Source organism: Sodiomyces alcalophilus (genome assembly GCF_042370955.1).
Source record: "Sodiomyces alcalophilus JCM 7366 unplaced genomic scaffold ACRALscaffold_2, whole genome shotgun sequence".
Classification (NCBI taxonomy): Eukaryota; Fungi; Ascomycota; class Sordariomycetes; order Glomerellales; family Plectosphaerellaceae; genus Sodiomyces; species Sodiomyces alcalophilus.
In genome coordinates, this window is record NW_027263533.1 from 445,638 (window position 1) to 469,200 (window position 23,563).

The window sequence follows — 23,563 nt, forward strand, 5'->3', positions numbered from 1 at the left end:
CCAACTCCGACCTCGGCAAGGTGGAGCTTGAGAGAGCAAGACGGTTGGGTAACTGTTTCACGAGGCGCTATGCCGCACGGGCCCGAAACTTGTTCAAAGCTCTGCCATTGGACAGAGGGGAAAAAATATGGGAGCCATTGCTACTAAGTAGTTGACCGTCGCCTATTTTACACTACCTCGTGATCTGTTCGCGGGGTTACAATCTATATATATACGTTGTATGTACAGCGTATACCTGACGATATTGCCCAAGTGACACTCAGACGGCGTTTCGTTTGCATGACATCAATTTTCCTGACGTCGTGTACCGTCGTTAAATACTGGTAAGGTGGTATGTCCTTTGCTAATGTGAGACGTCCCGTCGATCTGCAATGCGCTGTGCCGTCTTTTGGTTCTCCGAGTTTCGTCACGTGCTGTAGAGCATATGCCATCTGGTTATATTCGTAATGCAGCCACTCGTGCAACGACAATTCCTCAACGTACTTGAAGACTGAAATCTGCTTTTCCTATCCTGTTGTTTCCACTACATCAACTGGCTAGAACCGGCCGCCTCACCAACGAATTGAAAGAAGAACTAGAGAACTTGAAACCCCTCTCGCTTAGCCGTGATTGAGGTCCTTGAAGGTCTCTGTTCAACAATATTGCCATCGCCAGTGGCTCTTCCATTTTGTATCCCACCTTACACTTACGCCCACCCTATCCCTTCACCCAATGGCATACTAGGCTACATGCACGACGTCCATTCTTGTGGCATAGACGACCTGCCTATGCTGGGTGCACTGGAAGAAGTATAGGCCTCGAGTTCCATCCTGAGCGCTGCCAACACATGACAATGCCTAGGAAATTCGACCACGACATTGTTGTATTCAACCACCTCGTCCCCAATATAGAGATGCTATAAATTCATACTCTGGAGATCAATGCGGACGGGGAGGATGTGGACATATCCCTACCCTCCATAGTGGTTCCGATGGGATGTATCAGACAAGGACATGCTCCCAGTACTAAGGGTGTTGTTAGAAGAGAAGGAAATCACCGACTCATCGAGAGTGAATAGTTCTGTAGCACACAGCGAACTTCTCCGGTAAGGGTTTAATTATGAAGTGGCCATGACATTCTTGATAGCCCATGGCATTGTATGCTCCACAGAGATCCCTAAGAAGCGGTTCGGCAAGGTCCCTAGCCGCAGACCGGGACGACCCCCGGGGAACAAGAATAGTATCACCCCACCCCGAATAAATACTCGGGCATTCGGGTTGCTCCATCCGCGAGCAAAAAATGGCGATATAAGATGTCCAGAAGCTAAAAGTACCTCCGGGCTCATGACTGACAGGGCATCGGCACTCCAAAGTCCCACCATGCTAGCTACGATATGTAAGTCGGCGTCCTTACCGGCGCATTCACATGAACATGGTTTCATCGGTCGCAGGCCCTCCGGCGTATCCGCCAACACTTACGCCGAGGCGCCATCTCGCCTGCAACGTTTGTCTAAACAACCTGGAAAGACTCTTCATCCAAGTGTCCTCGCTATGCGTGCATAGGGGACGGAGGTACAATGTGTCATCATGCGTTTCTGACCCCCGCTGGTACTAGCAGAACACCTCCAGCAGTTTGCTACAGGGCCAAGCAAAGGGCCCCATGGAATTATCACTGGATTTAAGCAAGAAGATATGCATCGCGGGCATCTTCTCTTGTTGACTCGTACTGCCCTTCTAGCGGAAGAACATGCTCAGTTTGTCAGTCCGACAGACCCAGACCCCAAATCATTTGTTTGCCACTTAAACTGCCAGGTTCAAGCTGTGATCCGAAAAATAAAATACTTGCTAATATTGGATCCGGCCTGTTGAGGCCACTCATGCCTCTATGCATACTGGCTGAGAAACTAAACAAATCGTGATGCTCTGGCACAACTTCCCTCCCTCTGCCCAGAGCCTGTTGTATCTATAACCAGTCTCAGTCTTACAGATTCTTTGCGCCGCAACTCAGCCACACCCCTCTCTCCACCAAGATTCGCAGCCGTAGCCAATGTCGCATTTTCCTGTATCAACACAGATTGTCCTTGCACACCCACGACGACCGTGGAGCCTTCACCGTCGAATCGGCCGGACTACATCTCATGTCACGGCTCTGAAGAACCGGGTCAGACGGGCACCTATTTGCTGGCCGCCTCCTTGACCGCGGCCTCAACCTTGCCCGCAGCCGCCGCGGGCTTGATCTCGCCGGCTGCCTCCGCCTCCTGCTTACCACCCCAGTGGTGCCATTTCAGGTAGCGATATCCCTGTGTGAGCTGCGACGCCTCGTTGACGAAGTGGCAAAGGAAAAGGAGGTAGTTCTTCGGCGTAACGGCGAGGGAGTAGCGCATGAAAGTCGCGGAATAGATGATAAGGGCGCCCGTCATCTGGCCCGAAATCCTATGTGAAGACAAAGGTACATGGTTAGTATCGGTTGGAAAGAGATGGCATATCAGAAAATCGACCGGCATTGTCGTAATGGAAGCATGTGCCAGGGGCATTGGGGAGACATACAGGTCCGGTGACTTTTGGGTGTCCAAAACGGCTGCCACGGGGATACCAAAGTTGGAGGCAGGGCCCCAGAAATCTAATCAACAGTGATTCAAGTAAGCGCAGGTTCGAGCAGTCGATGATACGTGTTTGCGACTCAAGTCTTGGGCCATCCCGGGACTCCGCCATGGCCAGAACAACATCGTCCTGACAACACTATATCGCCGGCCGTCGGTTTGCGTGGTCGACAGGGCAACTCCACACCTAGGACATGATCTCCCCTTGGCAAGAGAAACCTCCTCCGCCCCATCCGTGATCGATTATCCAAGCAATTCCCAAAGTCTGCGAATTCCCGATGGTATGAGGAGTTACTGGAACAAAAACATACGTGTTGAGCAGAGGTAGTCGAGCGCCGGGTTAGCTCGGATCCGAGCGTTAACCGCCTTGATGAATACAGACATGGCGAATTGTTGGTTTGGATAGGTCCACTAGTAGCGTGTATGAGGAAGACGACGAGTCGAAGCCAGGTCCGACGAGGTCAAGATTGAAACGTAGGTTGCTGCTTCTTGGAGCTCCAGATTTAGTCGGAGTTGGATCGGAACATCCCCAATTCGTAGAGCGTAAGCCAGAATTTTTGTGGAGATAAGGGATTAGCAATCAGGTACCTAAGGCTTTGATTGGAGGATCACGTGTCCCATTGCCAGATTTCAATGCTTAGTAATAATCTGGGAGTTGTGTACTCGCGACGTCGTTTCAAGAAGTACGAGCTTCGCAAAGGTGGACATTCTATTAGACAACTTCAATGATAGATTCGGCAGCATACTTTACAGGCTAGAGTCATTCCCTGACTGTAACGGTCTGTAGACTCGTGACACCGCCCGTTTCCGACCGTTATGATCATGATGCAAAGAGTAATAGTTTGGCACTTTGAGTATCTAGAGTGTACAGACAGAGAACAATTCCAAGGGTTCTGTTCATATTCGGTCCCGTACTCGTTTTCAGAGCGGGAATCGCGTTACACTACATGCCTGTGCTTTTCGGAATCGCATGATAGGTAGTATTCTTTGACCTCCCAAACGCCAAATAAGCCAACCTGGCGGGAAAATGCAACTGCTCGCCACATCCGACAAAGCCGAAAACACTCTTATCTTCTAGGTGGGGGATTGAATCCAGGCGGGCCGCCAGGGGCACCAGGAGGACCGGGTGGGAAGCCGGGAGGGAATGCACCACCCGGAGGGCCGGGGAAGCCTGGTGGTGGGAACGCGGCAGGGAAGCCAGGTGGAGGACCTAGGTACAAGTTAGGAGGATGGCAGTGTGACGAAGGCCGAGATGGACAACCTACCTCCGCGTCCGGGGAATGGAGGAGCCCCGGGGAATTGAGGGAATGCCGGAGGGGGAACGGCGCCGCCAACGCCAGCAGCAGGGCCCTATTACAAAGTCAGTGCATGTTTTCGGACTCTTATCCCGAACTATGCAACTTACGGCTAAGGATGGGGGGGCGACAGCTCCCCTACCCGCAGGGCGAGCGACACCAGGACCCGCAGCTAGAGTGGAGGGAATGCCACTAGGCGTTGTCTTTCCAAGTCGAGCACTGGGATCTGCAGGAGGCTCCGACTCGACGGAGAGTGAAACTATATGGGCTCCACGGACAATGGTCAGGCCGAGGGTTCGCTTTTCTTCCGATTCGATCACTTGGTTCGCGGGTGCGGTTGAGCCGGGGGCTGCGGGTTTGTTCTGCTTGCGCTTGACGCGTCGAAACTCTTCGGTATCGGCCAGTACGAGATTCATGTGCTGAGCGGTGTGAGTTAGCTTAGCTGTGGGAAATCGCAAGTCAGAGATGTTCTCCTACCTTGTCGAATGCGAGCATCTGGCCGACCATTTGGCGGCCATCAACGAGGGTAACCCTCATCCGGTAGTTGATCTGTCCAAGAGGGTTAACTTGCTTGTCGCGCCCATTGAGGCCCGGAGTAATGTGTTCCCCAAGGACATAATGCGGAGGGAATACGTACGTAGCCGGCCTATTCGGAAGTAACATGGGAGTCAGCCTACAACGTCAACCTTGAGACTCGGAAAAGGAGGGAAAAGGGCGGAGACAAACTCACCATCTTCCCCTGCTTATTCGCCATGGTGACGGCGTTGATGGAGGGGCCGCGTTTGCACGCTCCTCCTGTAGATCAAAAAATTGTTCTTGTATTTGCAGATGTCAGAGTGACAGTCCGCGAGACTCTTCCGTGCGTTCGTTGGCAGCGCTCGTTGAAGGTCTTGGTGGCTATGTCGTCAGAACAGGAATTTCGAGCCAGGTCGCAAGGCAGAAGGCTGAAGCTCTTGCTGGGAGCTCTATCCGGAATATCTTCGGCACTGGTGATAGGCTAGTCCGCTTAGGGAGTGGTGGGGCTCGTGACCCACCACACTCTGGAACAACGTTGGCTCCATGGAGTAAGGGTTCCAAACCCTCTCAAAATTGGCTGTGGGGGAAAGTCGATTCAATTATCCTCTCGAAACTTTTCGGCAGCCCGTTCTACTAACCCCCTCGACCAGCGACCGCGACAAATCGACAACCCACCCTTTCCTCCCGACGTCGACAGTAATCCAGACACAATGGCTGCTGAGAAGGCCAACAACCCCATGAGGGAGCTTAAGCTCCAGAAGCTCGTCCTCAACGTCGCTGTCGGCGAGTCTGGTGACAGGCTGACGCGTGCCGCCAAGGTGCTGGAACAGCTGTCGGGTCAAACCCCCGTCTACAGTAAGGGAGTCTCAAACCGACTTGTGTGTAAAGGTCGGTGCGGGAAGCTGACACGGCGGGATCGATAGGCAAGGCTCGTTATACCGTCCGTACCTTCGGTATCCGTCGTAACGAGAAGATTTCTGTCCACGTCACTGTCCGCGGCCCCAAGGTACGATGGCTCGCCAGCCTCTTGATGCCTCTTTCGAAACTGTATTGACACATGGGTTTTGCAGGCCGAGGAGATTCTTGAGCGTGGCCTCAAGGTCAAGGAGTATGAGCTGCGCAAGCGCAACTTCTCCGAGACTGGCAACTTCGGCTTCGGTATCAGCGAGCACATCGATCTCGGTATCAAGTACGACCCCGGCATTGGTATTTACGGCATGGACTTCTACGCCTGCATGACCCGCAAGGGCGAGCGTGTCGCGACCCGTCGCCGCGCCAAGGCCAGGATCGGCTCCAGCCACAAGATCAAGCAGGCTGAGACGATGAAGTGGTTCAAGCAGCGCTTCGACGGTATCATCCGGTAAATGCGACCATGAATTGGGATTGCCACTGGGACGGTTCAGGGACGGGATTTTTCTGGGACAAGGCGAAACGGACAAAAATGGCTTTTAGGCGTGTATTTCTCGCTGCTAGCAGCAAACTTCATCCAACTTTGATCGAGAGTTATCCGATCGAGTTGCGGCCTCAGAGACCGACCGGCGCCCTGCCGGCTTCCCACCTTGCATGATATTGTCTTGGCCGATACTGCGAAGACCATGTCACATTGTCTTTCCGTGATGTCTGGACACTTTGTAGTTACCGTAGTATTTGGGCCATGTCGGAAATGGAGACGGCCGCAACGACACATACTTCATAGACCCGTGAAGCGGCCATGGTTCCTATGTAGAGGTGGTGGTGGCAGTAAGCTGTGGTGCTTTTAGAATAGTCCCGTAGATAGCATTACGAACTCGAGGTTCCTCGCAAAACAATAAAACATGGTATTTCAAGTATGGAGCCTCGGCCCGGAACTAAGTATTCGCATTGTTGTTTATGCCGAGTTCAGCTCATATGGAGGTACAGAGAGATTAGTGTTGGCCAACCGTACGTTGTATAATGACACAAAGACTGTCTAAAGCCTTCTCAACTATGTAACCATGTGGAAAAGATCACATCACAAAGCTCAACATCACTTTCGTATTCCGTCGCCCAGGCGTTCTCCATGTGGGTTGGCGGAAAAGCGAAAGAGTGAGTCGGGAGTTTGTCAGTTGCCGGAATTACAGCCTCAGGCATCACTAAGCCGTCGGATTGAGAAAATTGTTAAGGGTCAGGGTGTTCTCGGAGACCAGGCGAGGAAAAACTGGGAAACGGGGGGTTTTGATTGGGCTCCGGTACAACTGCGGCTCCACCTGGATCCTCCCCATTCTCTCTCCCTCTCTCTCGCTCACCTTTTCCCTCAGCCGGGTCTTTCCTCCCAAATAGACTCCATTTGCTCTTCTGCAAAGTCACCCATCGAACCTCCCCCAACTGCCCTCCCACATCTCAATTGCACCAGTTGCAATTGATTCTCCTTTGATCTAGACCTCGTTCAAGATCTTCTAATAATGTTCCGCAACGCACTACGCCAGTCGACGCGTGCCGTCGGCGCCGTCTCTGCCGCCGGCAGAGTCGCTGCCGTAAGTCGTCTTCCTTATCCCCGAATCCGTCCCCAATCCATCAAAAAAATCGGTCATCCGTCTCGGCGACCTCCAATGACGTCCGACAAACATCAATTGATGTCCTGGCAGTCGTCATGACGATGTGGTCAAGCTTTTTCGGAGCTTCTCTGTCGCTGCCGTGCTGGATTGGAGGTCCATCAAACATTTTCGGGCTTCGGCTAACCTGAATTTTTTCCAACTGTTTAGACCCGAAATGCCGCACCCGCCGTCACCGTCGCGTCCATCCAGTCCAGGACCTACGCCGAGGCCAAGGCATCACCGACAGAGGTCTCCTCTATTCTCGAGCAGAGGATTCGTGGTGTCCAGGAGGAGTCTGGTCTCGCCGAGACTGGTCGTGTCCTTTCCGTTGGGTAGGTCTTGGCATGGATACACCTGCAGAATGCCCAAAGCATCAGCACTCGACTTCATCCATCTGTCTGTCCTAGAGACAGAAGACGTCGATGAATTGGGCTCGTCATGTTGCTTTAGGAGTGCTGACGATTTTTCTACTTGATAGTGATGGTATTGCCCGTGTGCACGGCATGGCCAATGTCCAGGCTGAGGAGCTTGTCGAGTAGGTTACCAAGCTTTCCCCAACAAACCTCAACAACGTCTGACCCGATATAGGTTCGCGTCTGGCGTCAAGGGCATGTGCATGAACCTCGAGGCCGGCCAGGTCGGTGTCGTGCTTTTCGGTTCCGATCGTCTCGTCAAGGAGGGTGAGACCGTCAAGCGTACTGGAGAGATTGTGAGTTGACGCGCGTCGATTGTGAGCATGCATCCCAAGAGTGCTTTGGCTAACCGTTGATAAGGTCGACGTCCCCGTTGGCCCCGAGCTGCTCGGCCGTGTCGTCGATGCCCTCGGTAACCCCATTGACGGCAAGGGCCCCATCAACGCCAAGGAGAAGCGCCGTGCCCAGCTCAAGGCTCCTGGCATTCTGCCTCGCCAGTCCGTCAACGAGCCCGTGCAGACCGGCATGAAGTCGGTCGATGCCATGGTTCCCATTGGCCGTGGTCAGCGTGAGCTGATTATCGGTGATCGTCAGACCGGCAAGACTGCCGTCGCCCTGGACGCCATGCTCAACCAGAAGCGGTGGAACTCGGGCAACGACGAGAAGAAGAAGCTCTACTGCGTCTACGTCGCCGTCGGCCAGAAGCGGTCTACCGTCGCCCAGCTCGTCAAGACCCTGGAGGAGAACGATGCCATGAAGTACTCCATCGTCGTCGCTGCCACCGCCTCGGAGGCCGCTCCCCTTCAGTACATTGCTCCCTTCACCGGTGCCTCCATTGGTGAATGGTTCCGTGACAACGGCAAGCACTCCCTTGTCATCTTCGACGATCTGTCCAAGCAGGCCGTCGCCTACCGTCAGATGTCGCTTCTGCTTCGTCGTCCCCCCGGCCGTGAGGCTTACCCCGGTGACGTCTTCTACCTGCACTCTCGTCTGCTCGAGCGTGCTGCCAAGATGAACGACACCCACGGCGGCGGCTCCATGACTGCTCTCCCCATCATTGAGACCCAGGGTGGTGACGTGTCTGCCTACATTCCCACCAACGTCATTTCCATTACCGACGGCCAGATTTTCCTCGAGTCTGAGCTGTTCTACAAGGGTATCCGTCCCGCCATTAACGTCGGTCTGTCCGTCTCGCGGGTCGGCTCTGCCGCTCAGCTCAAGGCCATGAAGCAGGTCGCCGGTTCGCTCAAGCTCTTCTTGGCTCAGTACCGTGAGGTTGCTGCCTTTGCCCAGTTCGGTTCCGACCTGGATGCTGCTACCAAGCAGACCCTCAGCCGTGGCGAGCGCGTAAGTTTTCTTTTTGACAGGGTTTCCTTTTTTACTGGAGTTTGATGCCCGGGCTAACACATCACTTCCCTGCAGTTGACCGAGCTCCTCAAGCAGAAGCAGTACTCCCCCATGGCCGTCAACGAGATGGTTCCCCTCATCTACGCCGGTGTCAACGGTTTCCTCGACTCCATCCCTGTCGAGAAGATCCTTCAGTGGGAGGCCGACTTCCTCGCCCACCTCAAGACCAACGAGGCCGAGCTCCTTGCCACCATTGACAAGGAGGGCGCCCTCAGCAAGGACCTCGAGGCCAAGCTCAAGAGCGTGACCGAGGCCTTTGTCAAGAGCTTCACTGCCTAAACCACCTTTACTGTAACGGGGTAATAGAAGGTGCAATAGGTTGAATGTAGGAGAAAATGGGGGGGAGCTGTCTATACCGAAGTGATTTTTATTAGTTTTCTCGGAGCGGCGGGAGGACTACTCGACGGGTGCACGGCACTGGAGAGAAGCACCTGGGGAGGAAATGTGGAGGGAGAATCTCCAAGTCGAACCACTTGTAAAATAGAGCTTTAAGACTCAATGAACGCCCTCGATTTCCTTTTGTCCTTTATTCTTTATTTTTTGGCTCCTTTGTTCCTATGATTTACGTGTACTTGCAAGCCATCTGCTGCTGTTCATCGTTGCCTCTTAGTGATCAGGACCCACGGACGGAATGATTGGATTCTTGTCTGACATCATCCACTGCTGGCAAGCCAAGTCCTCTTTCCACCTCCCCGCCGTACAGTCATTATTGTCAACCTCTCTCGCCTCCGCACTTTTCCGTTCTCTGCATCTCAAAAGACACAGCACTGTCACTCTTTCATTTCCATACACCGCGCATACCAGAGCTGCTTCCCTTTCTCTTGCCAAACCGCTAACCATTCGCCCATCGCCCCCCATCCACGAGCTATCTCCGCCTTCTCCTGTGATCAACATCCTCCCAACATCTAGCTTCTGCAAGGAAGACTACCGAGCGGAGACAAACGATGACCATAGACTCCAAGCCACCCGATATGTCCGCCGCAACAAAAGAGATTCTGGGCCGCGTGAGACGAATGGTCCCTCCCATGCTAGACCACTTCCATAAAGGTGCCGCAAACCGTTTCCCCGCACCTCAAACCAACGACGGCGTCATGGAGCTGTAAGACCCGGTCGAGGAGTACCGAATGGGCTAACTCGATCCTCGTTACCTGCAGGCCAGCTGGGTCGGGTTGGTGTTATAGGCGGAAGCGAAGACTACACCGGAGCGCCGTATTTCTCGGCCATGGCCAGCGCTCGACTGGGCTGCGACATGGTATAGTCGTCCCTGTTACCTCGTTCTCCAATACCCCCTCCCGTTTCCCCGGGCTACCTGGCTTCGGGACAGAGACAAAGGAAACAACTGACATGCGGGCTTGCCTCCTCTGAGCATTTAGTCGCACGTTATTTGCACGCCAGCCGCAGCAACAGTCATCAAGACCTACTCGCCGAACCTCATGGTCCACCCGCTCATGCGCCAGTCACCCTCTAAATCCAGCACCATTCAGGCCATGGTAGACAAGAACAGCAAGAACGCCGATGAAAACCCAGACGACATCGCCGCCGCCGTGGCCGAGATGCTTCCCCGTCTACACGTGCTCGTCGTCGGGCCGGGCCTCGGCCGGGACCCTCTGATGCAGGAGACGGTGGGGCGCGTGCTGCGGTCGGCCCGCGAGCGCAACCTCCCCCTCGTAGTAGACGCCGACGGCCTGCTGCTCATCCAGAAAGACCCGTCGCTGGTGCGAGGCTACGGGAACGCCATCATCACGCCCAACGTGGTGGAGTTTGGGAGGCTCTGCAAGGCGTTGGGGGTGGAGGAGCAGGTGGCTCGGGCTGAAAGCAAGGGCGGGGAGACGGCCCGCGTGGAAGCACTCGCCAGGGCGCTGGAGGGTGTGACGGTCATACAGAAGGGCGGGGTCGATTACATCTCGAACGGGACGACGACGCTGGTGGTCGATCTCGTGGGGGGCAGAAAGAGGAGCGGCGGCCAGGGTGATACGCTTACTGGGTCGGTGGCTACGTTCCTCGGGTGGGGGAAAGCGTACCTCGATGGCCTCTGGGATCGGGGCGACGATATTCTCAGCGAGGAGGAAATGGTTGGTCTTGCCGCGTTTGGAGGGAGTGCCATTACGAGGGTGAGTCGAGTCCGGTCTGCCTTTTTTTTTTTGTCAAACCTTATCCCTTTCTTCCACGTCTGATGGTCACCTGTCCGAGGAAGACCCAAGGAAGAAGAATGGATGTCTAACAGCGTTTTCTGTTTAGGAGTGTTCGCGACTGGCGTTTGCAAAGAAGGGACGGAGCCTGCAGGCCAGTGACCTGACTGACGAGGTGCATAACGCTTTCATGAACTTGCTTGGCGAAGTAGATGAGGATGCCGGTGGTTCCAAGCTGTAATCAAGGGCTGTGGTGTCTTACGAGTATGGATGAAGCTCGAGATGCCTTTGGAAGTGTGACCTTTGATAGATTCCGTCCCTTTCCAAGCGAAAGATCTCCGGAAGGGCAATGTCACGTCTAATGAAAGCCCATACTTCTCTAGTGAGCTGACCGACAGCCGGTACCTGTGTCGATCGTTTATCAAGGCGTCACGTTTCGTTGCTTCGGGCATCCACTGACCATGGAGCTTGTTTCGCGTGGTCAGAGCACTTCCCAGCGCTCTGGGTGGTGATTCAAGTCTATTGAGAGCTGACTGCCCCAAAGGAGACGTTCTAACCGTGTATCCACGCAAGACCATCCATCACCATCATCCCGCTCAGGGGTCCGGTGTCTTATCTGATACTCATGTCAGTCTCCCTGGACAGGGCCGTCGTACCCGAGTTCTTTTTTCCCTTTCCACTGAGGAGTGGCGGCTCACGCCAGATGGCTCATAGCACATCAACCAACTTTCCATGTTCCCTCTTTTAGCGAGGAGGGAGGGATAGCCAACCGTAGCCGTCTTGAATCGAGGGACGAGGGATACGACGAGTCATGCGTGCCACTTGCCATGCGAAGGCGGCATCTATCTATCTTGCCCAGTGATGGGTTTATGGCAAGAGAACTTTACAGCCATTGTCTCGTCACTTCTGGCCGAGCGCCTGCATGTGAAGGGATACGTATGCGAGGCGCCGCCACCGATGCAGCTCAGGCGGTACTGAGAACCACCCGTACGTCTCTCTTGATGTATAGATGCATGAATACTGAGGAAAGCCTTGCGACGCTCCTTCTCGATGTGACTAGAGAATTCTAGACAACTGCTTCGATGCTTGCATACTTCGTACGTCAGGTCAGCGGCAAGAACCAGACCCTTAGGGTAATGTGTACTCTCGTAATGTTCCAGTTCGACGGCACCTCTGACGAACCCTTGCCCGTAACTCAGATTTATCTAGAGGCGCGTTTTCCGACTGTACTATTTGGTTATTCCGACTGTAGTTCCAATCAGGACAATGACGATGACGATGACGATAACGACGACGATGACGACGACGACGACGACGACGACGACGATAATGACTACGATGACGAAGAAGAAAGGAGTTACTACTACTGCTACTATTAGCTTCGCTCGAATAAACAAGCTATCCGTTGATTAAGTCCGGCGATCGAAATGATGTAAATATAAAGACGTTAGAGTGGTTTCTAACCGGAGTTCCGAAGGGTCGACGTTGTATATATATCTAAACTATAGTCGGAATAACGGGCCTCGTTATTTAAGGGGCAAAACCTTAAGGTAAACCTGGCGAAGTAACCCAGATACACCTTCTATCTCTGCCTTTGAACACTATCGGCTTAATGGCTGGACCCCTTCGACCACGGATAGTGCCCAGGTCTTTCATGGAACGACTCCTACTACTAAGGTAAAGCAAGCGCTCGCTTCCACTTCGATTAAACTGGCTCGCTTTAACTTGAGGTCTTGATCCCCCCCCCCCGGGAGAATTCTGGCGCAAGGCAGCCCGTAGCATCCACGGCCAATCGACAGACGATTTTCCGGATCTTATCCATGACAAGGACTTGCCGTAGTTCGCCCTGGGACCGTTCCCTGCAACAAAAACCTACTTTGGCAGACGGCTCGGATCAGTGCAGAGGCCGCTCAAGCCTTCAATACACGGGCGGCCCATATTTATGTGATTTCTTTCGAGCGCGAAGAGAGTCGAGTCAACGATCCCTTGGATGGGATTAGGGGGATCTAGTGGCTTTAACCGGCTCTCCTGGAGCTGTTTTTGGTGCTGGACAATAGGGCGACGGCGAAAAGCAGCCGCACGAGAATATCGATGTGTGTAAGCTGATTGCTCTTAAACGCCATCGCTGGATTTTCCTCTCACCAACTCCAATGACTTGCCGGCCGGCCCATCGAGCTCAATATGTTTGTCAGCCACAGCCGGTCCAAGACATGAACACCCCTTAAGGCTGGCAAGATCCAGAACTATAGATGGAAAAGCAGGGGAATCAAATCATTGGCTTGGTGTGAGACACGATAGCCGGACCGGCTGCCCTCGACTCCCGGCAAGGGCCAAGGACTGAAAAAGATGCACTACGAAGTATGCTCAGCTGAATATGCGGGCGACGAGACCGGAAGCCGCCGCATGGTTACCGCGGCATCGTCGGGTTGGCGTGAACGCGCCAGGAGCAGCCAGCAGCTATCCCTGGGGACAGTACCTGGGGGCAGAACATGGATAATGTCAGGCGAGACAACGCAATATAGTATGATATAGGCTGTGTAGTCTACTGGAGTGAAATCCCGAGTGGTCGACTTCTTATCCAGACTAGCCAGACGCCTCGAGCGGTGCTTTTTTTTCTTCTTTTCTCTTTTTTTTCTCTTTTTTTCCTTTTTCCTTTTCTTCTTCAACGCTTGCATGCGGGGAGGCAAGGCCTACTACCCTCCACCAGGCGACTGCTTAAAAGCAAAACATAACAGGGCAGCCGGTATTCTTTTTACGCCGCCGCGAGACATGGCCAGCGTTAGCGGGGACGCCGCGTCATGCACCAGGCCGGGGAAGCCTCCAAGACTACGTGCACTTGCTTTTCCTGGTGTTGCGAAGAGCTGATCCAGGTGGCAGTGCGATGTCCGGACGGGTTCTCGAACATGTCGATAAGTCGAACATGGAGGCCGCATTACCAGGAGACTTTGCAATGGAGAGGCGAAGAGACATAAGCCAACGAACGGGCAAGAAAAAAAAAAAAGCCCGCCGTCAGCTCCATGAACTGGTAAACGGATCCAATTTGATACGAGGCCGCCCACTTGGAAGAGGGGGAAGTACCCTTTACGAGGTAATTGATGGAGGGGTACTGAAGACAAGATGCTCGGCAGAGACGACGATCCTGGGGTCGAGAGAGTTCGGCCGTGTCCTAGTAATGGCCTGCACGATGCGGTAGTCGATGATTGCCTGCAAGGGAGCTTTGGGATGAACTACACTATTGAGTACAGGCCACGGTTGCTTGGCGTTGGACCGGATCGCGACGAATTATTGCTTATTTGTTCCGGCCGCATGGCTGGCCGTTGCTTGATCTGGACCGCGCTAATTCGATACTATACTTGATCATATTTAGCTCTTATCAACGGGGAGAAGCAATAATATGATATAAAGTCACTCTGTCACTTTTCAGAAAGTGCGTGATTGAAGCAAACGCGGGGCATGCTCCAGGACGGCATTGCCGCGAGAGGGAGAGGCTGTTGGTGATGATTACGAGTAATCCGTACAGACCATGCTGCGTTCGCGCTCCAACAATCGCGGACAAACCTGCATGGATGACGACAAAATACGAGGGAACCCAGGGCTTGGAATCTGGCATGGCAAGATCGAGAATATCGAGAATATCGAGATCGTGAAACATGAGATAAGGTTCTGATGAGGCCAGAGTTTATAGAATAAAGAGACGGAAAAAGACGGCGCTGCTCGGAGTCAAGTCTTCTTTTCCATTAGACCTGACTCTGGGTCCCTACTGTTGTTCTCCTGCATATGCTGTAGGTATTGAGTTGGCAGACCTGAACCTCTATCATGAGAAAGACGAACTTGTAGCTGACAATTGCGGCGGCGAGTCGAGATGCGAGGTCTATCCGGGACGAGGAGATGGATTGGGTAGGGGAGCCGGTGCGAGCATTTGTGATGGATGATGAGAAAAAGAAAAGAAAAAAAGAACCAAAAGGAAAAAGCAATGATACGTAAATGATGGTTGTACGGAAGATCCCGAGAGGTTGGGAGGGTTGGAAAAGTTGGGACGAGGTGCGGAGAACATGTGGGGCAGAGTGGGTTCAATGAGTCCGTATGAAAAGGCAATGTTACTGTGTTGGCCATTGGCGAGGTACCTACAACGTATTCCATTGGGTATGAAGGTACTTCGTGGTCGTGTGGCTGGCACGTCACCGAGTCCCCGGTCCGCTACCTTCCCGCGCTCCCGCTGTCACGGCGCGGGAATGGCATGTGACACTGAAATGCCACGGCCAAGGTGACTCGGACGCTGTTTGTGTTGAGAATATCCATCGCTTTCGTAGCAGTGGGATCAAAGCAAACAAGGAGAAAACCCAATATAATATAGGAAGTATGTAGTGTATTTACCAGGAATTAAGGAAACAACCTGGTGAAAAAAAAAAAAAAAAAAAAGAAGAGAAGAAGCGCCTACCGCTAAAAGGCCCCATTCCCCCAGCCCTGCGTTTAGGGCAAACTAGCCACCCAAAAGACACCGGTGTTCGGTACGGTACATCACCTCCGCACGGTCCCTCGAGCGCCGAAAAAAAGAAGATTGTAATTATTAGCTAACCAGAGTAGGTACGTTGTATACGAAGTACGTTGTAGGCCATTCCGCAGCATTGGCGCTGGGGTCTCTGGTATCGTCAGCATCACTGGGACGCAGCTTTGCCGACTTCACGCCGCCCTTGCTTGCGCAGATCAAGATGCCTAGATCATAAGTAGGTACATACTTCGTACATAGGTACACTATTCGTACAGAATCACCACAGTAAATCATCGATGATCTGCACCTGTTCGCTTAGAGGTTACCCACTTGAAAGAAGTACCGGCACTGTTCTGCCTCCGTCCCAAGTCAGACTTGACAGGGATATAACTCCGGCAACTGGGAAATGAGTGACGCACGAACACCTACCACCTTACCTAGGCTCAGCTTGCGATGTGGATAAGGATAATCTGTCTCTGAGACAGGAACCAAGTGAAGGGTTTTTACTGCATCAGTCAAGAGAGGGAGGGTGCTGGAAAAAGAATCACTACCTATCCGTATGCTGTTCTGAATAAGTGCTTACCTAGGGCTGCCTCCAACGCTTCTTTCTTCATCCCGCCTTTTTCTTTTGCTAGGATTCCTCCTACCTGGGTACCTTGGCATTTGTTACCCCTCGTACCTTCCAGGTTCTACTACAGCGTATACGTACCGCGTACCTTACCTCACCGCACCTACCTCCTTCCCTCGCCTCTTCTTACACCTCTTTCCCTTCACCTTTTCTCTCCCTCCTGCTCACTACTTCTTCTTCCCTCCTCCTACTCCATTGCTCATCAGCGATTCACCTTCTGCCCTGTCAAGGTTATGTGCGAGTCGCTTATCGCACAACACAAATCACCGAAATAGAGTGAATGGCCGAGGGAAAGGCCAGGCTCAAGACACCAACTATTCTATTCGCCTGCCAAAGTTCACCCGCCAGCCCAGCGCTTCACTCTTCAACTTCTCTACGACAGATATCCGTGGCGACCAACACCATATAACCCGATTGGCTTGCAGCAGCGAGTAGGAAAACCCCAAGCTACCATCCTCCTTCAGTGCTGGCTCGACTCGATACTCTATTATATCGACGCCCTTCCACTTAGACCCAACAGTACTGGCGTTGGCTCTGTACTCCCCTCGTCTCCGACTCGAACCGCCGCTCCGATCAAGCTCCCTTCGGCTCGTGGAACCATATTGCGTCTCTCCCTTGGAACCTGAAGACCGGTTCGCTGGGTGACACAAGACTCGGACGTGCAGCCGGCACGACACCCATCTCCCTTGGCACGGCTTCCTTGATTCGGACACCTCCCCCACCCGCTCACGCACCACAGAGCAATTACGGACCAGACAGAGACATCTCGCCCTTGTTCCTACCTTCCATATCCCTAGTCGATCACGCTACTGCCTTCCTGTGGGCGCCTGCAGGCACCTGCTTCTTCTTTCCTCGCACTCGCACCCGGCCTTTCCGTACATCTACCTCCTCCTAAACGACTCAGCTGTCTCGAAACTTCCTTGACTTACAGCCAATCCATTTTCCCTCGTCGAACTCACATAATTCGGTAACGAGCTCTGTTCGCCGACCCACTTCGTCGACTCGACTGCCCTCGACATAGATGTGCCAGTCGACATAGGACTGCCTTGTCGCGCAGACACAACAGGCTCATCCCCGAAAAGAGCCCCCAGAAACCTCACATAGACCCACGACGTCTGCCGCCATCAACCGAAACAGCGACGCTCCCCATTCACCATGCCGCCCCACGGCCTGAACCGCCTGGAGAGGTTCTTCTCCATGCGCAAGAGCTCTTCTACACCCAACCATGCTTCCCGCGAAACCCTAGAGCGTTTCGACAACACCGAGAACCCGACCACCACCTTCCCTCAACCCTCCTTCATCCGACCCAGAAGCGCACGTATGGAAGCCAGAGACGAGTCAGCTACATGTTCCAGGTCCGCCAATCGCCCTTCTAGTGTGCCCGAGGCGAGGTTCGACCGCGCTCCGATGCATTCCCCAAACCCGAGTGCTGCCAGCACTGGCGACATCCACGGACCGCCCACCCGGTCCACCACTCTGCGCCGTCTCGGGGCGGGGAGAAAGGAAAAGGAGATGCACTCGGCCATACATTTCCAGGAGTTCCGGTTTCCTGCCCCTCCCCGGCGCAGCACCGAAAAACCACCAACGTCGCCTGCAATGTCATCCCTATCACCGTCGACGCCCATTTCCAAGTCCTTCCCCAGTCAAAAACGCCCCATCGAGCATAGGCACAGCTTTATCACCCTTGTCCGGACTGTCACACCACCGGCCTCCGATAACGAGGATGAACGGAATGCCCGTGACGCACAGGATCGGCCGAATGTGCCGCATATGCAGCCTGGTCATCCAGTAATGGCCCTGCCCACACCCGAGACGTCCCCCGAAATCAAGCCCGTGCCAGACTCCCCGGCGCACGAGCCACGAAGAGATTCGGGCCTCCGTCTGGCGACAAATAGCGGCGGCCTGTTCTGTCCATCCAGGCGGAAAAGGCACAAAGCAGAACTCCGAAAGGCGCGGTCTCAAGCCTGCATATCTGCCCGCGCACAGCGGTCCTCGAGTAAAGTGCTGAAGGGCGGGAATGTTAAGGACTTCTTCAGCCTGAGCGACGATGATATTGCCGAGGAAGAGCTGGAGGCTGGGGCAGACGAACAGACAGCGGGAATGCCACACGCCATGGAACGTTTCGCTCCGCTATCCGAAATGAACAATGCCGTCACCATTACCTCGCCATCCCACAACAAGAATAAGACGTCGAAGGGATTCATGAACCCCCTGGAGGATGCTGCAGCCTACGGAGCGGTCCAAATCGCCAAGATTGCCGCCAAACACAAGTTCGATATGGCCTATATCATCAACCTCTGGCCCGAGAACCCACGATATCCTCCCCCATCCGGCTGTGCTAGGAGCTCCATGCTCGGATCGAGTGACGATTTTGTGGTGGAGACGGCCGCTGGCATGACCGGCCGGCTGCTAGCAGCATACGGCCTTTCCAAGGTCGCCAGCCCCTTCTGCATCTCGGCTGCCGTACACGCGAAGATTTTGCGCCACACAGGCTGGATCGAGTACCGCGCCGCGGATGCCAGACCGGGCGAGTTCTCGCGCGGATATGGCCATGCCTTTCACGCCGGTACCACGATGAGGAGATCTTTGGCGGATCCAGTGGCCCAGAAAACGAGCTCCCCAGCAACGACAGAAGGGACAACAGACGTCTCGGACATGGGCCGAGGCATCGTCTTCGTTGCTTACCGGCAACTCGGGCCAGACGGCATAACGAAAGAGTGCCCACCCGCAGGCCTTGCAGCGTTGCGCGCCGACGTCGAGCACCTTATTGACATGCTCATGGCCATCCATAAGGCGACACGTTTACGAAACCCAGCTGCCCTCGGCGCGCTTGCCAATGATGTGGTGCCGATGTCGCCTGTCGCTGAGGGAGGGCGTGCTTGTCTGAGAGGGATCCCATTTTGAATGGGAGAGTGGATCGGACCAGGGGAAGGACGAGGTTACGAGAACCAGGATGAGATGATAAACGATGGATTATTTGGCAATATGTCGTGACGATGTGACGGAGGAATGGATCCCAACAAGGCAACGTACGACGTGATTGTTTTATCTTTTTACGGCTGGCCGTCTCCCGTTAGTTACCAGTCGTTTGCGCTATGATACCTCGGGTAAGCGAAGTCGATTTCTTTGGAAAGGGAAAGGCGCCCATGATATTCAATGATTGGAGGACGTTGTGAAGTACGTTAGATATTAGTGCCCAATAATTTGTCCATAATTGTTCTGGATCAGAAATGAGGGCATCACCAGTCGGCTTACTAAGAGGACGTTGGTGGCGCCAATAAGGGCCCGTGACTAAGCCACATGACACCCGCCACATCATGACGTCGACCCCACCCACGTACTCACATGGTAATTCATCGCAACGCTCCTTCCCAGATCACATCTTGGCTTTCTCTCTCAACTCGCTGTCGCAACCAACTTTTTTCCAACTCCGACACTCGATATTCCTACTCGAGTTATCTCATACTTGAAATATTTGTCTATTTGCGAAATACTCTCTGTCGACTCACCTATTCCTCATTATCCCTTCAAGATGGCCAACGGGCCACCTCCCAACTATTGTATGTCATCGACGTCCCTACGTTGAAGATCCAGGGGTGTCCAGCTCGTCTATATTATCGAAATCCATGGATTCGTCTTCCTTTTGTGTCTTTCTAACCATGGTGCGCAGATGCGATACTTGAAATTCAAGAAACAGCCACGACACAACAAATTCGCGATGCCTACAAGAAGTATGCGCCCCATTCTCGAATCAGGCTAAACCATGTGGCCTACCGCCTCCTTGCGTAGCAAGGCAGGTCAGTTTGCTCTCAAGATGTCCATCCGACTGACTTGCCAATCTAGGGCCGCCCTAAAAACCCATCCCGACAGGGTGCCCGGAGACTCCCCCGAGCGAGCGACCCGGACACGGAAATTCCAGCTCGTCAATGACGCATACTACACTCTCTCCGACGCCTCCCGACGACAGGAATACGATCTCCAACGCAACATGTTCGGCACCAGCTCCTCGACCCACGATCCCTTTGAAGAAGCAGACGGCGCCGGCGCCCAGGGCGGTCCCTCCGCCGAACAGGGCGAAGACGCCGGCACGGGCCCGCAGAACGCCTTCTCGTGGGCGTGGAACTTCTTCACCAGCCAGGCGCAGGGCCAGAGGGGAGGGGGGCCCGCAGACGACGACGCGCGCCGTCGGACGGAGGAGCAGCAGTTCGGGGACGCATTTGAGGAAATGTTGCGCGAACAGGGCATGGCTGAGGACGGCACCGGGCGGCCGACCAGCTCGTTTTGGAGCCTCGTCGGCGGCGCCAGCGGCGGCGCGCTGGGGTTCATCGTTGCGAACGTCCCGGGGCTCGTCGCGGGCGCTGTGGCGGGGAATCGGCTCGGCGCGATACGAGACGCGAAGGGGAAGAGCGTCTATGCTGTCTTTCAGGTCAGTGCCAATGTGCGGGTATCGGCTGGGTAGACGGGCTTCGTCCGGTGGATTTTCTGTCTTCCTGGCCCATTCTGTTAGCAATGACCTCTTCTTACACCCTTATCCGTTCTCCCCCTTTTTTTACAGAGTAACACTTGGGGCGTACCGGTTTACTGACACTCATGCAGGATCTGCCGCAGGATGACCGGGCAAGGCTGCTAACCCAGCTTGCGGCCAAGGTGTTCAGTCATACTGTAGGCGTCTAAAGCTGTTTCATTCGCATTTTGTCATTGGCGAATCGGCTCAAATCACGATGTTGCGCTGTTCACTTGAGTAGACGGAGTTTGGGATTTGGTTAATTAGCGCACGGCGAATTTCATTTTGGGTTCTATCTCCTTGGCTCCCGACTATTCGGAAGGCTATTGCTACCGCCTTTCAGCTTCTATGCCCGGGAGAAAAGACTTACCTTGTCATTGCACCTACCTTGCTATTTCGACAGTGTCATGGTCGCATTTCATCGTCTTACCGAGCTGGTACCTCGATTCTACGACCCAAAATCCAGCTAGATTGGGGCTCCCACGCACACCACCCTCGCTGTTGGGTGCTCAATCTCCTTCCTGGTTGGTCGGCAGGCATCATTGTCGTGCGACCGGACAACGGCTTCCGGGCAGGAGTCCAATCCCTCTCGGCCAGCCGCATGACAATTGTCAAACCTTCACATCCCGGAATCTCTCGTCGCAGTCTTTCCATCCGGGCCGAGAACTCGTCCCATGCCTCTTTGGTTCGTACCCCGTGGCGAACGGGAACAAGTTCAGTGATGGGCGCAGCTCGGGTTTCGAGGCCCTCGCTGGCGGCACCACTTCCGTCTCGGACCCACGGCGAATTTCGCGGCCATTCTGTGATGACGTCGACTCCGTTCTTGTCGTGTTCGAGGAGGACCAGGGAGAGCGTCCTCATGTGGGGAAATGTCCGGCGGAGGTGAAGCAGCACGCAGCTCCAGTACATGTCATCCCAGGTCTCGAAGTGAGTTTGGACCTCGAACGCGACGTTGCGGGCTTCCCCCGTCGCCATCGCGGGCAGGGAAAGTGGCTCGGCCTCCTCAGAAGGGCCCGCCGCATGGGTTTTCGTTTTCCCCCTGAAGACATTGTCAGCAAACCGGCTCCGCGTGGTGGTACTCATGGCACCTGGGATGGTTAGCAGCAGCCATGAATCTTGCAGCAGGATGATATCCCGCTCCACGTTGAACAGGGGCGGGACGTCGTGCCTTGGGAACGCCTCGGCCGGCAGCGGCCGATGATACCACATCTTGGTGCCTCTGGACCTTACCGCGTCGTCGCCCAGGGGCAACCCCGCAGGTACGCATTTCGGCGGGGGAAGACGGAGGGAGCGCAGGCCGGCGCGCTTGGCGGCGTAGCGGGCGCGGCGGCAGACTTGCTGGATGACGGGGTGGCGCGATGGAGGGGGCGGGTGGCAGGCTGTCGTGTGGCACCACTCACCTGGGTACCGGTCGCTTTGAGCCAAGTCGGTGCGCCATTCGAACACCCGAGGGGGGGCGCTTGCCACGGAAATCTCCCAGATCATGTCCTGGATTTCGAGGGGAAGATGGGGGAAGAAGGGAAAGGATGTCGGGGCCGGATGGGAGTCAACGCCGTATGTCGTGGTGGTCTTCATCGTTGCCGTTGTCGTCTCGAAACGATTATTCTTCGACTACTTTGGAGTTTTACACTGAGTACGGTATGTATAATGCTGTTCCTTCTCGAGGCTCAGCTTGCGTCTGTTGGCATTGTCGAGGATTCCCCGTCAACTGATACGATGGAGGGATGAATGCGAGTCCCTTTTTATAGAGGGCTGGCCCCGCTGGTGAACAATGGTGACGACGATATCATAGTTTCTTGTTCTTCAACAGATCTTGTGTCCTCTGTCCACCCGTCTTTGTGTTGTGGGACAATGCCTTAGTCTCGACCCCGTCTTTGTCACATTTTCCCAGGACAGTGGGTTCTGTCGCCTCTCATTGTCCGTCTTTCTCAGTTCCTTTACTCGGAACTTCCTTTTCCTTGTTCGACTCGTGGGGAGTCGCGATTGGCATTCCGCTCTCGAGTACGAGCTGGACGCGCCTGGATATTCGACCAGGAGGTCTCGGAGAATGCAGGGCATTCATGTCGTCTGATCAATCTCGGACAGTGTCGTTGTTCTGTTTCTGGATATAGATCAGCTACTAAAGCGCAGCAATTGAATCATGGCCAGACACTGTAATCTATAACCCATCAACTGTACTTTGGTTCTCTTCTCTGAGGTGGGAATCGTGAGAGGCGAATGCGGTGATACCAATTTAGATGCAGTGTGTGCCACAAGTGGCTGAAATGGGAGTCCTTCATCACGTGACCGAACAACTGTTGAACGGTTTCCGCATTCCCCGCTTTTAGCCGCTGAAGAAGTGCATGCAGTTCAAGAAGGACCCATGGCGCAACGGCAGCGCGTCAGATTCCAGCATCTGGAGATTCCTGAAGGTTATCCGTTCAAATCGGGTTGGGTTCAATTTCCCATTGAAGTCCTTTCTTTTTTTTCTTGTCTCCTTTTTTTTTTCTTTTTTTTTTTTCTTTTTCGCTTTTACCATTCTCTTTTTCTACCTCCTTTTTTGTTTCCTTCTTGTTTTGTTTGTAAGAAGAAGAAGAAGAATATAGTAATAATAAAGTGATATGCCGATGACCGTCCCACCCACAGAATCCTTCATGGGCGACTCAGATTTATGAGTCTATACAGTCTTAATTCTACGGGCAGGACTGACCAGATGCAGCAGAATGGCCGCCCACGTGGATTCTAGAGACATGCATATGAACCGTGAAACCTCATGCTGTCATGCCGGTGCCACCAGAAACCATTGAATGCCATTGCTCCCCCTCGAGTGGGACTCTCGCTCTCATAGATGAAGGTATTGATTTCAAACAAGCCGCAATAGTATATATGCAAATGAAAATGGTGTCACCTGATCTGTTTCGTGCCATAATCTCGCCGTGGTCGTTCGGGTCACTTCTAAATGCGATAAGTATTCCATGCGCTGCGCATGCGCCACGCTTGTCCCGCGGTGAACTCCTCCATACAGGCACTAAAAGAGGGGGGGGGGGGGGGGGGGGAGTCAGTTTCATTTCTC

General features: G+C 54.0%; 12 protein-coding genes and 1 non-coding gene across 13 annotated transcripts in view; 7 read left to right on the plus strand and 6 right to left on the minus strand.

Annotated features, from left to right (window-relative positions):
• Positions 1-333: 333 nt before the first annotated feature.
• ACRALDRAFT_206677 (uncharacterized protein) lies at positions 334-2,131 on the plus strand (the record flags this gene model as incomplete). The annotated part of the gene is made up of 8 exons (XM_071022091.1): positions 334-410; positions 453-479; positions 541-605; positions 985-1,049; positions 1,150-1,218; positions 1,334-1,374; positions 1,430-1,486; positions 1,966-2,131. 8 exons carry the CDS (start codon positions 334-336, stop codon positions 2,129-2,131), a joined length of 567 nt encoding a protein of 188 aa, XP_070876391.1.
• On the minus strand, positions 1,753-3,108 carry ACRALDRAFT_1060762 (uncharacterized protein). The gene is made up of 3 exons (XM_071016299.1): positions 2,890-3,108; positions 2,526-2,598; positions 1,753-2,411 (listed from the first exon to the last, which is right to left on the minus strand). The coding sequence occupies exons 1-3, from the start codon at positions 2,960-2,962 to the stop codon at positions 2,153-2,155; spliced, it is 405 nt and encodes a 134-aa protein (XP_070876392.1). The 5' UTR covers positions 2,963-3,108; the 3' UTR covers positions 1,753-2,152.
• A 183-nt stretch (positions 3,109-3,291) lies between these two features.
• On the minus strand, positions 3,292-4,788 carry ACRALDRAFT_1074455 (uncharacterized protein). Its single transcript, XM_071018245.1, has 6 exons — positions 4,604-4,788; positions 4,511-4,519; positions 4,351-4,422; positions 3,984-4,292; positions 3,844-3,928; positions 3,292-3,788 (listed from the first exon to the last, which is right to left on the minus strand). The coding sequence occupies exons 1-6, from the start codon at positions 4,625-4,627 to the stop codon at positions 3,646-3,648; spliced, it is 642 nt and encodes a 213-aa protein (XP_070876393.1). The 5' UTR covers positions 4,628-4,788; the 3' UTR covers positions 3,292-3,645.
• A 183-nt stretch (positions 4,789-4,971) lies between these two features.
• Positions 4,972-6,234, plus strand: ACRALDRAFT_1039677 (60S ribosomal protein uL5). Its single transcript, XM_071015145.1, has 3 exons — positions 4,972-5,244; positions 5,313-5,395; positions 5,460-6,234. The coding sequence occupies exons 1-3, from the start codon at positions 5,100-5,102 to the stop codon at positions 5,751-5,753; spliced, it is 522 nt and encodes a 173-aa protein (XP_070876394.1). The 5' UTR covers positions 4,972-5,099; the 3' UTR covers positions 5,754-6,234.
• Positions 6,235-6,675: 441 nt separating this feature from the next.
• ACRALDRAFT_1060765 (uncharacterized protein) lies at positions 6,676-9,289 on the plus strand. The gene is made up of 6 exons (XM_071016300.1): positions 6,676-6,881; positions 7,110-7,273; positions 7,420-7,476; positions 7,530-7,650; positions 7,715-8,701; positions 8,777-9,289. Exons 1-6 carry the CDS (start codon positions 6,810-6,812, stop codon positions 9,038-9,040), a joined length of 1,665 nt encoding a protein of 554 aa, XP_070876395.1. The 5' UTR covers positions 6,676-6,809; the 3' UTR covers positions 9,041-9,289.
• A 37-nt stretch (positions 9,290-9,326) lies between these two features.
• Positions 9,327-11,310, plus strand: ACRALDRAFT_1039682 (uncharacterized protein). The gene is made up of 4 exons (XM_071015146.1): positions 9,327-9,808; positions 9,916-10,013; positions 10,135-10,872; positions 11,000-11,310. Exons 1-4 carry the CDS (start codon positions 9,706-9,708, stop codon positions 11,129-11,131), a joined length of 1,071 nt encoding a protein of 356 aa, XP_070876396.1. The 5' UTR covers positions 9,327-9,705; the 3' UTR covers positions 11,132-11,310.
• A 3,000-nt stretch (positions 11,311-14,310) lies between these two features.
• Positions 14,311-15,673, minus strand: ACRALDRAFT_206680 (uncharacterized protein; the record flags this gene model as incomplete). The annotated part of the gene is made up of 9 exons (XM_071022092.1): positions 14,311-14,378; positions 14,413-14,553; positions 14,587-14,600; positions 14,639-14,761; positions 14,871-15,044; positions 15,092-15,191; positions 15,379-15,425; positions 15,495-15,580; positions 15,653-15,673. 9 exons carry the CDS (start codon positions 15,671-15,673, stop codon positions 14,311-14,313), a joined length of 774 nt encoding a protein of 257 aa, XP_070876397.1.
• A 1,489-nt stretch (positions 15,674-17,162) lies between these two features.
• Positions 17,163-18,911, plus strand: ACRALDRAFT_2025185 (uncharacterized protein; the record flags this gene model as incomplete). The annotated part of the gene is made up of 1 exon (XM_071020294.1): positions 17,163-18,911. One exon carries the CDS (start codon positions 17,163-17,165, stop codon positions 18,909-18,911), a length of 1,749 nt encoding a protein of 582 aa, XP_070876398.1.
• Positions 18,912-19,539: 628 nt separating this feature from the next.
• ACRALDRAFT_1067981 (uncharacterized protein) lies at positions 19,540-20,681 on the plus strand (the record flags this gene model as incomplete). Its single annotated transcript, XM_071017509.1, has 4 exons — positions 19,540-19,567; positions 19,678-19,738; positions 19,851-20,433; positions 20,604-20,681. 4 exons carry the CDS (start codon positions 19,540-19,542, stop codon positions 20,679-20,681), a joined length of 750 nt encoding a protein of 249 aa, XP_070876399.1.
• A 256-nt stretch (positions 20,682-20,937) lies between these two features.
• On the minus strand, positions 20,938-22,086 carry ACRALDRAFT_2025187 (uncharacterized protein; the record flags this gene model as incomplete). Its single annotated transcript, XM_071020295.1, has 1 exon — positions 20,938-22,086. One exon carries the CDS (start codon positions 22,084-22,086, stop codon positions 20,938-20,940), a length of 1,149 nt encoding a protein of 382 aa, XP_070876400.1.
• A 748-nt stretch (positions 22,087-22,834) lies between these two features.
• ACRALDRAFT_206683 (uncharacterized protein) lies at positions 22,835-23,467 on the minus strand (the record flags this gene model as incomplete). The annotated part of the gene is made up of 5 exons (XM_071022093.1): positions 22,835-22,916; positions 23,123-23,140; positions 23,197-23,232; positions 23,261-23,331; positions 23,399-23,467. 5 exons carry the CDS (start codon positions 23,465-23,467, stop codon positions 22,835-22,837), a joined length of 276 nt encoding a protein of 91 aa, XP_070876401.1.
• On the plus strand, positions 22,868-22,950 carry ACRALDRAFT_t67. Its single transcript has one exon. It is a non-coding gene; the product is annotated as a tRNA-Trp (tRNA).
• The window catches only part of ACRALDRAFT_2082223 (uncharacterized protein), a gene marked incomplete at both ends in the record, with an annotated part of 1,007 nt that continues 895 nt past the window's right edge, over positions 23,452-23,563 (minus strand). The window contains one exon of the mRNA XM_071022421.1: positions 23,452-23,518. Coding sequence (XP_070876402.1) covers positions 23,452-23,518 — 67 coding nt within the window. The remainder of the gene's footprint in view (positions 23,519-23,563) is intronic.

Bases quoted from the DNA above. Each gene is read 5' to 3' on its own strand.
- ACRALDRAFT_1074455 (XM_071018245.1), bottom strand. From the start codon at position 4,627: ATGGCGAATAAGCAGGGGAAGATG. The intron at 4,293-4,350 runs GTAGGAGAACAT...CACACCGCTCAG, and splicing joins AGATGCTCGCATTCGACAAG to CACATGAATCTCGTACTGGC. The intron at 3,929-3,983 runs GTAAGTTGCATA...ACTTTGTAATAG, and splicing joins TCGCCCCCCCATCCTTAGCC to GGCCCTGCTGCTGGCGTTGG.
- ACRALDRAFT_1060762 (XM_071016299.1), bottom strand. From the start codon at position 2,962: ATGTCTGTATTCATCAAGGCGGTTAACGCTCGGATCCGAGCTAACCCG. The intron at 2,599-2,889 runs GTATGTTTTTGT...ACTGTTGATTAG, and splicing joins CGACTACCTCTGCTCAACAC to ATTTCTGGGGCCCTGCCTCC. The intron at 2,412-2,525 runs GTATGTCTCCCC...GTCTTCACATAG, and splicing joins ACCCAAAAGTCACCGGACCT to GATTTCGGGCCAGATGACGG.
- ACRALDRAFT_1039682 (XM_071015146.1), top strand. From the start codon at position 9,706: ATGACCATAGACTCCAAGCCACCCGATATGTCCGCCGCAACAAAAGAG. The intron at 9,809-9,915 runs GTGCCGCAAACC...CGTTACCTGCAG, and splicing joins GCTAGACCACTTCCATAAAG to GCCAGCTGGGTCGGGTTGGT. The intron at 10,873-10,999 runs GTGAGTCGAGTC...TTTTCTGTTTAG, and splicing joins GAGGGAGTGCCATTACGAGG to GAGTGTTCGCGACTGGCGTT.
- ACRALDRAFT_1039677 (XM_071015145.1), top strand. From the start codon at position 5,100: ATGGCTGCTGAGAAGGCCAACAACCCCATGAGGGAGCTTAAGCTCCAG. The intron at 5,245-5,312 runs GTAAGGGAGTCT...CGGGATCGATAG, and splicing joins GGGTCAAACCCCCGTCTACA to GCAAGGCTCGTTATACCGTC. The intron at 5,396-5,459 runs GTACGATGGCTC...TGGGTTTTGCAG, and splicing joins TCACTGTCCGCGGCCCCAAG to GCCGAGGAGATTCTTGAGCG.
- ACRALDRAFT_1060765 (XM_071016300.1), top strand. From the start codon at position 6,810: ATGTTCCGCAACGCACTACGCCAGTCGACGCGTGCCGTCGGCGCCGTC. The intron at 6,882-7,109 runs GTAAGTCGTCTT...CCAACTGTTTAG, and splicing joins CCGCCGGCAGAGTCGCTGCC to ACCCGAAATGCCGCACCCGC. The intron at 7,651-7,714 runs GTGAGTTGACGC...ACCGTTGATAAG, and splicing joins TCAAGCGTACTGGAGAGATT to GTCGACGTCCCCGTTGGCCC.